General features: G+C 43.7%; 2 protein-coding genes across 2 annotated transcripts; one reads left to right on the forward strand and one right to left on the reverse strand.

Annotated features, from left to right (window-relative positions):
- Positions 1–5,841: 5,841 nt before the first annotated feature.
- Positions 5,842–6,663, forward strand: FOXG_07311 (uncharacterized protein; the record flags this gene model as incomplete). Its single annotated transcript, XM_018385909.1, has 1 exon — positions 5,842–6,663. One exon carries the CDS (start codon positions 5,842–5,844, stop codon positions 6,661–6,663), a length of 822 nt encoding a protein of 273 aa, XP_018244680.1.
- A 4,233-nt stretch (positions 6,664–10,896) lies between these two features.
- Positions 10,897–11,121, reverse strand: FOXG_07312 (uncharacterized protein; the record flags this gene model as incomplete). Its single annotated transcript, XM_018385910.1, has 2 exons — positions 10,897–11,042; positions 11,091–11,121. 2 exons carry the CDS (start codon positions 11,119–11,121, stop codon positions 10,897–10,899), a joined length of 177 nt encoding a protein of 58 aa, XP_018244681.1.
- Positions 11,122–11,532: the final 411 nt, after the last annotated feature.

Raw genomic sequence — 11,532 nt, forward strand, 5'->3', positions numbered from 1 at the left:
ATCCGTGAAGACGTGATGTGTCTGCGTTGACAGCATTTTTAGTAGGTGAACCACGACGCTTTGTGTATTGTTGAGAGGAATCTCGGTCCGTAGCCTTCCCTTCTTGCCGTACGGCGTTGGTGTAGGTAGCTCGACTATAACAGCCTTGTATGGTGATGCCTTCACGTGCCAAAGCCACTGCAGAAAGAAGCCCTGTTGGGCGATAACCCAGACTTTGAACCCCACGGGCGTAGGTTTATTCTTGACGACTGTTGTCTCTTTTGATCTGCCTGTAAAAGGGATCATACACTAATCTACAGTGAGGTTAGTCCCTGGAGGATAGAGCTCGATAGACACCCTTTGTATGTGATTAGACCACTCTTCAGCCGCTTGGAAGGTCTTTGGAAGGTCGCTCTCATCCCTCACATCGAGCTTGGTGTAGTCAAAAGTGCGGAAATACCTCGTGATCAGCTCGAACTTCCGTAACGGCATGAACTTGATGATTGAGTGAAGAGGTCGCTGATCTCCTAGGCTAGGGGACTTCCAATGGTCTTTGATCGATATTTCCTTATGAATTCCTAGGTAAATAAAGACCCCAAGCCATACATAAGCTGTTGCAGTGGAGATGCCTTCCCACTTGAGAATGCGAGACCGTTTGGAAAGGGGGGTATTCCAGTTATCAATAACGGCATTTTCGAGTAAGTAAGCGACCCAGCTATTGGTGTATTTAATCCATGACTGTACAAGGGAAATAGGTACAAAACGCTGGAATAATTCAAGTGGTTCCTTGGGTAGAGGGTTAATCTTGAAATCACGATATTCTAGGTTGAAAGGTTGAAAATCATCACCGCGGCCCTCTTCGGGCGGAAAATCAGGCACGCCGGTGGGGTCATTAGCTGCCCTCAAAGGCGGGGTATTAAAGCTGTGATCATCTATATAATCAGGTATCTTTTGGGAGCTCATCGTTTTAATTAAGACGTGTTAGGGTTAATTTATATGATGATTTTGATGATTTTGGCTGTGTTGAATGAAGAAGCTGTCTGACGAGAACTTCACGTACCCCGCAGGTACTAGCGTTGTTAGTAAGCAAGGTGGGGCGAGTGACCCCGTGGATGCCTTGTGCCGCTCAAAGAGATAATGTTACGACCCCAGCGGTTCCATCACGTGTACTCCACATTTTCCTCCAATCAAGCATATGCCCCACAAAACGGATCAGTGCCAAGACTCCACGATCATGGATGATCCGACACGATCAGTACTGATCCACTACGATCACCACTGATCCCGCGACAACCTCACTGATCACTATTGGCATCCACTAGTATATAGACCACATTCATTAGCACTTTCATAGAACTTAGCTCACCAGCTATCAATAAGACTTCTTTACATCGATAAGCCTAATAAGCATTACTTGATCATTAAGAGACGTGACAACCAACCCGCTCAGTATAACGCCCTACGCAATCTGCAAACATAAACCTAGTACGGACTAGTTTCCCTGTTTGAAACCCACAACCGTCACATATAAGAAGGAGAATAAGCAGAAACTGTTATAAATCTCTTATAAGTATAACGTGGTTGATAAGCGAGTGTCCCAGACAAGCGAGTGACCCAGTCTTATTTCTATCTTAAATCCAGGGTTTAAAAAATTCTTTAAAAGTTTAAACTAAGCTTAAAATAGCTATAATTTTAATAGCTTATATGTAAGTCTTAAAATGAGCTATAGTAATTTTTCTAGATTTTTAAAAAAAATTACCTATAACGTACATGATAAGCGAAACCAACAAAAATCTCAACCTTCTTAAGATAGATTGTAATAAAAACATAACAAATCATCAGATCAATTGAAATTAACTACTATACTCATCTCCAGAGGCGTGAATACCCTCCTGACAGGTTCTTGCATTATGCCCAGTCTTACTGCAAGTCCCGCAACGCCGAACCCTCGGTTACGCCGAACTTCCTTGACCACTACTTCTCGATGATTCAGCTATTACCTGTATATCTACATCCATCTGATCAATTAGATCCTGACCTTCCTGTATAGTCATACTCCCTCTATTCAGTAGGCGGGTTCTTTTTGCCCTGCGCCGCCGGCTAAGTATCTCATTTGCCTGTCGAAGATCTCGGTTCTCAGCTGCAAGTAAGGCAACCTTGTGCATAACTGCCTTAGTTCCTTTCTCAAGAGATCTCAAAGCTTCAAGAATTGACTCTGGGGAGCTACTGTGATATCTTCTGATTCGTCTCTGTAGGTATTCAGACTGGGATCCAGCCTCAAGAGCTGTTCTTGGGGTCCTTGAAGTCCAAGATTGAGCTTGTTGGGCCTCCTCCTCAACAGGCGTTGGAGTCCGTAGCTGCACATCTAGCTTTGAGATTACAACTTCTGGGTCAAAAGGAGCAAGGCCAGCTTCTCTAAAAACCCCCTTGATATTTGCCTCAGTCATAGTCAATTAAAAGGCGGCGTAAAAGGCCGGGAAGAACTCGGTCTTGGAAATGTGGGTTATAGACCTTCTAATCAGATGCTCTATTTCTCGGCCATATGCCTTTTTTAGCAGCCCAAAGCACCCAACATCAAGGGGCTGAAGGAGGTGGGAAGAACAAGGTGGCATACAGAGCGTGATGATATTATTCTCCTCACAATATATCTGGAAATCGGCGGACTGATGACTTTCATGGCCATCGAGGATCAGAAGACGATAGGGACCAGTTGATCGGTTAGTTATACATCGATCAAAGTGCTTTAGCCACTCGAGGCCTGTCTCATTATCTGTCCAGCCATTTAAGGTCGTAGCGATAGCCCAAGAGGCCGGGAGGTTGCTTTCTTGGTACCAATTGGCAAGGTGATATTGGCCTGCAACCACGATAAGTGGATCAATCGCCTGACCTTCTGCATTAATCGCTTGGATTGCTGTAACCTATTCCCGGTTTCCAGGTTGGACTGATTTTGGCTGTCCACGCCTTTCCGAGCTAGTAATAACTATAGCGCTTAATATCACGCCCACCATAAAGCCGGTCTCATCAAAGTTCCAGATATCATCTAATCGGATACTATACTTCGCGATTGTATTCTATACGAGCCTAAACCAATTGCGAATAGCAATTAGTTCTTCGCATTTGGCCCTCTGATAGTCATACCTGCTCTGAAAACGCGTCTTAAGCTCTGGTTGCCGTTTGATAAAATTGATAGCCCAGCGCTTGCCAACTGGTGATGCATCGCGGTCAGCAAGCAGTCGATTCGCCATTTCTTCAACATCGCAAAGCCGGGAAGGAAATCCTCGCGAATCTAGGTCAAGGATATACTGGACTATAACCTGTTCCTCTAGATCACTCAGTTTCCGTGAGTTCGGGATACAATCGCTGCGAGCTTGTCTGCCCTGAGATCGGTGGTGGAGGGTCTGGAAGTAGACGTCATAGATAAATGCAGCTCGTCGCAGGCTTAATTTTAGGTCTGCCTGATAGGCCTGAAGTGCAAGAATAATTTGAGACTCTTTATTAGATCGAGATATATTATTTAATTGAGAATCAATTGATCAGATGGTTAGACGTAAGGTTGAGGGATTTTTGTCTCGCTCGCTTATCACGTACGTTAAAAGTCTTTAAAAAATACTATTTAATAAAGTTATTTATACTATTATAAGAAATATTTTTATTAGATTTTTAGCTATTTTATTTGGGAAGTAAATAACTATAGGGTAGGCTGTTTTTAAGTGCATAGTATACTGGGTCACTCGCTTGTCTGGGTTACTTGCTTATTAACCACGTTAACCTATCTTAGATCTTTTAAAGATATTAGCCAGGCAGGTTTAAGATTAAATAGTAAATACAATCTCTATTTATATATATATAAGGAGTTGAGTAGAGGCTAGATATGACTTAACTTAAGTAATTTAAAGTACTTAAAATAAAGGCTAAGGAGAAAGTAACTATTAATATAACTAATTAACTAGTTAGAGGATGGTTGAAAATCTTTCTATTTATTCTAGTGTTAATAAAAGCCTTACTGGCTTTATTTATAAAAATAAATCCTCTGGTGTTAATAGAGTCTTGGTGGCTAGGAAATAAACGCCTAAATCTAAGTTTGAAAAGTACTAATTCCTTCTTATTATAAATAGCTAGATAAAGCTGCTTTCTATCCTTGCTATAGACCTTGGCGATAAATAATTTTAAGAAAGGCGTATCCTTAATGGTAGTCCTACTTAGTGCATCCTTGGAAGGTCTATAAATGGTGGCATTGGCCAAGTTCCTCTGTCCACCTGTGAGAGTCTCTCAGCTGTGCTTGCGTAGGTATCCGCTGCAACCTTTCATGGATGCTACAAACTCATAATGCGCCTTAGATCAGCGGCTCAATAAAATCTCTCTGGACAAAGCCCTAAGTAATATCAGTAATTAAATCTTTTATTGAAAGCAAGAACTAGCACCTGAGAACTCACCACTTCCGTCATCCTCGCTTACTCTGGTATGTTCATCTCCCCTAAAAGCGAGATATAAGACACAGACAAACTGTCCAAGAGCTATAACAAGCGGCAATAACTGGCCAACAGATCGAAGAGTTGAGATGCTGGATACGTCGTGGATATGATTCCAGGAAATTGTGAGTTCAGTTGATACGATTGATATTGCCAATAGAACGATAGTAGAAGAGCCTTTGACTAATTTGATCCACTTAGATTCCGAGGCTCCTGAATCTGATTCAATGGGGTCTGGCGGTATGAGAGCTAAATAAGGATATTAGATATCTCGGCTCTTGCGAATAAATACATAACACAGTTGTTAGGCATTAACATACCAAAAATCAGATAAAGAATTAGGTAAACAATATAACCGACCTTCATGGCGGTGCGAAACCAGCCGTATAAATCGACCTTGGCGAAAACGAAGACGTAATCTTGGGCGCATCCTGAAGACGGCAGAACATCAAGTCCCGACCAAGAAAACCACAACCAATAGCTAATCGCCGCTACTACGGTGAGTTTACTGCGTACCTGGAATTTGGTGCTGTGCCAATTGCTCAAGAGGATAATAACGCCAGCATAGGCCGAGCCAATGAGAACAGGGAATATACCCAACTCGACGCCGCGGATCTCTCGTGAACTTGAGAGCTTGAGGATGATGATCCACGAGGAGACGAACAGGGAGAGATTGGTGTTGGCGAAGAAGCTGTAATACATAGACTGGGGAATAAATGTAGCTACTAGTGCCATTGTAAGTAATTGGATATAGAGACTTAGACGGATGCCAAGACCGTAGAGGTCTGGATTGCCATTAAAGCCGCAGTTGTCGGCCATGTTATTGCAGAACGATAGAGATATCGCTTATAAGTCTTTCAATGGAGCAAACAGTGGAAACAAGATAAAAGCCTTTTATTATAGAGCGCGGTTCTCGCCTATGCCTTTTTGACAACACCAGTTCATTATCCAAATGCATGTCACACCACCAGGGCTTGACGGTCACAAGGCTGTGAAAATGACCTTTTCGAGCTGAACATTGGTGGCTGAAAATCGGCCTACTATGCCAGCCACTTTACCCATTCCGACCAGCGGATCATAAGATTAGTGACAGTAGCAACAACGAAGTAGCACGCAATAAACCAGTAGTCACATATTAAGTAAGGCAATGTTTCATTAGCATTTGATTTAAATCAATAGTGTCAGCCACAGTTTAATGCTGAACACAGGAGTCGGATGACTTTTCATGAGGTGATTATGAGGCAAATCGTAACACTGGCTGCTGTGTCAGTGCGCTGCCGTCAGAAGAGGTATAAATTAATTGTTTTCTGCCGCCTCAAAGAAAATTAATAAGCATCCAGCGTTACATAAACTATCTCCAAACTACTTAAGCATAAATAACGCAACCCAAACAATGATCAACTCTACCAGCGCCACTGGTGAGAAATCTATTTGCCCATTTGCAGGCAACCCAGACCTGTACGGCATTGGCATCCGGATCGGCTTCTACCTGCAGTGGATCTCCACCCTGCTCGCAACTCTCTTCGCACCATGGGAAGAAGACATCCTGCGCATACTCAACCTCTTGGTCCAACTGGCCATGTTCTTAGGTCTCGTATTCCTCACACAGGACGGCGAGATCCACGCGATTGAGCCAGTCATCACGCTTTGGCTGTCATTCGGAGCGCTTTCTAGCCTATCCGGCAATGGAATCAACCCGCTTGGTAGATTTTCTGGCTTTTTCAGAGTTCTGGTGTACTCTGGCTTCGCAGGTTATGCGTGCCGGCTATGGTTTTCAGGCCTCGACGACATGCTTGAAGCTGAGAAGGGCTGCAGGATTGTGGCATTCTTTGGAGGTGTGACCATTGAAGGGTCGTTTCGAAAGTACAACAAAGTGGCGGCGTTTATCGGTGCTGCCATTTGTGCCACATTCGCAATCGCAAGTGTGTTCAAGATTTCAAACGCTTTCAAAAACGCAACATATCGCAAGAGGTACAACGTGGAAATCGTCTTCCTTCTCTTCTCCTTTACAATTATAATATTGTCGATATCTGTGGTGGAATGGCTGGTGAGGGCAAATGGAATTACCAGTATTTGGGAAATAACAGCTGTTGGCCAGTTACTTCCCTTACTATCAGGTATATTTGGGCTTCTAGAGGTATTATATGGCATATATACTAAGAGGCTATGGGAGGTTTCGCGGTGCTGGGTTCTGTTAAATCACCATCTCACCTGATAATAATATATTATTATAAGTAATAATAGCCCAATCGACCAAGTAGGGATAATATATAATATCTTTATTTTATTACTTTAGCAAAGTAATAACTAATAAATAAAATCCAGGTAAGTTATTCTAATAATAGCTATAAAAGTATTAATAATAAACTCTCTAACGTGTATGATAAGCAAGTGGGCCATCCAAGTAAGTGGGCCACTTCTTGTATACCCTTAAGGTAAAAACTAAAATAAAAACACCACAAGCTATCTAATTAATTAGAACTACTCGCTATACTCTCCTCTAGACGTCTCAATCACTACCTGACAGGTCCTTGCATTATGCCCAGTCTTTCCGCATACACCACAGCGCCGAACGCCCGGTCGCGCCGACCTTTCTTGACCACTACTTCTCGACGATTCGGCCACTACCTGCGCATCTACATCCATCTGATCAACTACTTGCCTTGATTCCCCTGCAGTCATCACCCCTCCTTTCTGTAATCGAGTTCTTTTTGCCCTTCGGCGTCGACTAAGTATCTCATTTGCTTGTTCAAGGTCATTCATCCTAGCCTCTACTAAGGCTAGCTTATGCATGACTGTGCTTGTTCCCTTCTCAAAACACTTCACAGCTTGAATAAGTGACTCTGGAGAGCTGCTATGATGTCTTCTGATTCGTTTCTGTAAGTAAGCAGATTGAGATTGGACCTCAAGAACTGTCTTTGGGGTCTTTGAAACCCATGGGGTTAAGGGTTCAGCAACCTCCTCGGAAGGCGTTGGAGTCCGCAGCTTCATATCAAGCTTTGAGATCACGCTTTCCGGGTTAAAAGGAGCAAGCCCAGCTCCTCTAAAACCCCCTTTGATATTTTTTTCGGTTATAGTGGCTTGGAAGGCGGCGTGGAAGGCGGGAAAGAACTCAGTCTTCGAAATATAGGTTATAGAGCATCTGATCAGATGCTCTATTTCTCGACCATATGCCTTCTTTAGTGGCCCAAAGCACCCGATATCAAGAGGCTGAAGTAGATGAGACGCATGAGCCGGAATACAGAGCGTGATGATATTATTCTCCTGGCAATATTTCTCAAAAGCGACGGAGTGGTGACTTTCGTGGCCATCAAGGATCAGAAGACGATAAGAACCAACTGATCGGTCAGTTGTGCATCGGTTGAAGTGCTTTAGCCACTCAAGACCTAGTTCATTGTTTGTCCAGCCATTTTGGCTCGTTGCAATAACCCAGCCGTTTGGGAGGGTAGGTTCTTCATGCCAGTTGGCAAGGTGATATTGGCCCGCTCCAATGATAAACGGCTCGATCGCCCAGCCTTCCGCATTAATCGCTTGAATGACTGTAATCCATTCACGATTCCCAGGCTGCACTGATTTTGGTCTTCCAAGCCTTTCTGAACCTGTGACGACCATGCCGCTTGAGATAACACCCATCATAAAGCCAGTCTCATCAAAGTTCCAGATATCCTCTGATTGGATACCATACTTCGCGATTGTGTTCTGTACGAGCTTAAACCAGTTTCGAATAATAGTTGGATCTTCGCATTTGGCCCTCTGGTAGTCATATTTACGAAAGAAATGCGTCTTGAGCTCTGGTTGTCGTTTAACGAAGTTATGAGCCCAGCGCTTGCCAACGGGTGGTGCCTTGCGGTCAGCGAGGAGAGAATTGGCCATTTCTTCAATAAAAGAATGTCGCGGAGGAAACCCTCGCGAATCTAGGTCGAGAATAAAGTGAACTACTATTTCTTCTTCTAGATTAGATAGTCTGCGTGATTTCTGGGTAGTATCGCGTCGTGATTGAATGCCATTCTGGCGGCGACGTAAGGTATTGCGAGGAACTTCATATGTATCTGCAGCGCGTCGGACACTTAGTTTGGGGTTATTTTGAAGGGCCTGAAGTGCAAGAAGCATTCTAGCCTCAGTAGAAGAGTTCGGCATGCTTGGTGGTTGAGAATTATCTGATTAGATAGAAATGTTGCAAGGTGAGGGATTTTTGGCCCACTTACTTGGATGGCCCACTTGCTTATCATGTACGTTAGCTAGATTCAAGACTTAGTAAAGTTAATTAATAAGATAACCTTTAGGCTAACGTATATGATAAGCGAGTGAGCCACCTTTCATCACCTACATAATAAGATTACTCCTAAAAACATCACAATCTATCAGATTAATTAAAGTTAATCGCTATATTCTTCCATATTGACCTCGATTTCCTCCTGACAGGTCCTTGCATTATGCCCGGCCTTGCCGCATACACCACAACGCCGACCACCCGGTCGCTCTGACCTTCCTCGACCACCACTTCTTGACGATTCAGCCACTACCTGCGCATCAACATCCATCTGATCAATTACTTGCGATGCTTACTGTACAGTTATAGCCCCTCCTTTCTGTAATCTAGTTCTTTTTGCCCTGCGGCGCCGGCTTAGTATCTCATTTGCATCTCGAAGATTTCGGACCTCATTCCTCAATAAGACAACCTCATGCATAACTGCCTTTGTTGCTTTAGTATTTGACTTTAAAGCTTCTATTATTGACTCTGGGGAGCTGCCTTTATGTCTTCTGATTCGTTTTTCGAGGTATTCAGACTGAGATTGAGCCTCAATTGCTGTCTTTGGGGTCTTTGAAACCCATGGGGTTAATGGTTGGCTGACCTCCCCAGGAGGCGTTGGGGTTCGTAGCTGCACATCAAGCTTTGAGATCACGGCTTCTGGGTCAAGAGGAGCAAGTTCAGCTCCTCTAAAACCCCCCTGGATATTGCTTTCTGTGAAAGTAGCTTTAAAGGCGGCATAAAAGGCCGGAAAGAACTCGGTCTTGGAAATATGGGTTATGGAGCATCTAATCAGATGCTCTATTTCTCGACCATAAGCCTGTTTCAGCACTGCAAAGCACCCAACATCAAGAGGCTGAAGTAGGTGAGATGCATGAGGCGGCATACAAAGCGTGATAATCTTATTATCCTGGCAGTATCTCTCAAAGTCAGCAGAGTGGTGGCTTTCGTGGCCATCGAGGATCAGAAGACGATAGACACCAACTGATCGGTTACTTGTAGACCGATCAAAGTGCTTTAGCCACTCGAGATCCAGCTAGTTGTTTGTCCACCCATTTTGGCTTGTTGCAATAACCCAATCGCCCGGGAGGTTGCTTTCTTGGTACCAGTTGGCAAGGTGATATTGGCCCGCACCAATGATGAACGGCGCGATCGATTGATCTTCTGCATTAATCGCCTGGATTACTGTAATCCATTCACGATTTCCAGCCTGCACTTATTTTGGTCTTCCTTGCCTTTCCGAGCCTGTAACTGCCATTCCGGCCATTATAAGGCCCATCATAAAGCCAGTCTCATCAAAGTTCCACATATCATCTGATCGGATACCATGCTTCGCGATTGTGTTCTGTACAAGCCTGAACCAGCCACGAATAATAGTCTGATCTTCGCATTTAGCTCTCTGATAGTCATATCTCCGAAATAAACGTACCTTTAGCTCTGGTTATCGATTTACGAAGGTATGAGCCCAACGCTTGCCAACAGGTGACACGTCGCGGTCTGCAAGCAGAGAATTGGCCATTTCTCCCACAAATCGCAGTCGCGCAGAAAATCCTCGCGAATCTAGGTCGAGAATGAATTGGACTATTATCTGCTCCTCTAGATCAGATAGTCTCCGTGACTTTGGGATACAATCGCGCCGTGATTGAATGCCATTATGGCGGCGGCGTAAGGTCTCAAAAGAAACCTGATATATAGTTGAGGCACGTCGGAGACTTAGTTTTGGGTTATTTTGAAGGGCCTGAAGGGCAAGAAAGACTCTAGCTTTATTTAAAGATTGTGGCATGTTTAGTGGTTGAGAAGTATTTGATCAGATAGTAATAGTGTAGGATGAGAGATTTTTGGCTCACATACTTATCTCACATGCTTATCAAACACGTTAGTTTTATTGGGATTTGAGACAAAGGTTAAGATTTTTGGCTAACTCGCTTTTCTGGTTAACTCGCTTGTCAACCACCTTAGATTTTATATTTATTGGGACAGGTGCTGATAAACCGGAGCCAGAACTTAACGCCCTGCTATAAAGTGTTGCCTTGCCTGAACGTGTAACCAAGTACTAATGAGAAATTCAAACCCAGCTCCTATCAAAAATCAAGTCTCCCCTCTACAAATTGTAGTAAAATAAATTATTTGCTGTGCACTTGATTTATGGCTGTAGGACTAGCCGCGGATTTCTTATGTGACACCTTGATAAGTGCGGTTCTAAGCTTCATGGAGTTTTTCAGCCTTGGGAGGGTACTTTCCCCCTTCTTTTTCAATCTTCGGCTGACAAGTACACCAGTCATGCTCAGGAATCTCAGACATGACCTCTGGAACGTGGTTACCGCAGCCCCACCAAGTGGCTTTTTCTATAGCCAAGGTCAGTCCCGACCAATGATTTGAATAAGCGGGCTTACTGCAAGTGTTGCAAGTGGCTTTCTTGCACATTCTGACGGGAATTCTCGTTTATAAACCGGTGCTTAAAGGAAGGGGAATTTAATTTTAGCTATGCAGTAGGCACAGATGCAGACAATAAATATCACTCAGATTAGGGGCGAAGTGGATCATATATGTGAGATTTGCACCTTGAATGCTGCCAGGGATGGCATATCCATGACGTAAGAGAAACCCAGATCGTACGAGATCGGGAGACTCTAAACTTGGGGAGTATGATCCTCACAAGGCTCTTAAAAAAGGTCGCCGATTCTAATCCCCGCTCGATCCTTTAAAATTTATATTTTATTTCCCGCGCCTTCTAACAAGGTTTTTAGTACCACTAGACCTTGAATGTGAATTCATGCTATGGGGCATAGATTTGTAAGTTGCTTAGCAGAATAACCCACGTTGACATTGTTGTAT

This window comes from Fusarium oxysporum, chromosome 6 (genome assembly GCF_000149955.1).
Source record: "Fusarium oxysporum f. sp. lycopersici 4287 chromosome 6, whole genome shotgun sequence".
Lineage (NCBI taxonomy): Eukaryota > Fungi > Ascomycota > Sordariomycetes > Hypocreales > Nectriaceae > Fusarium > Fusarium oxysporum.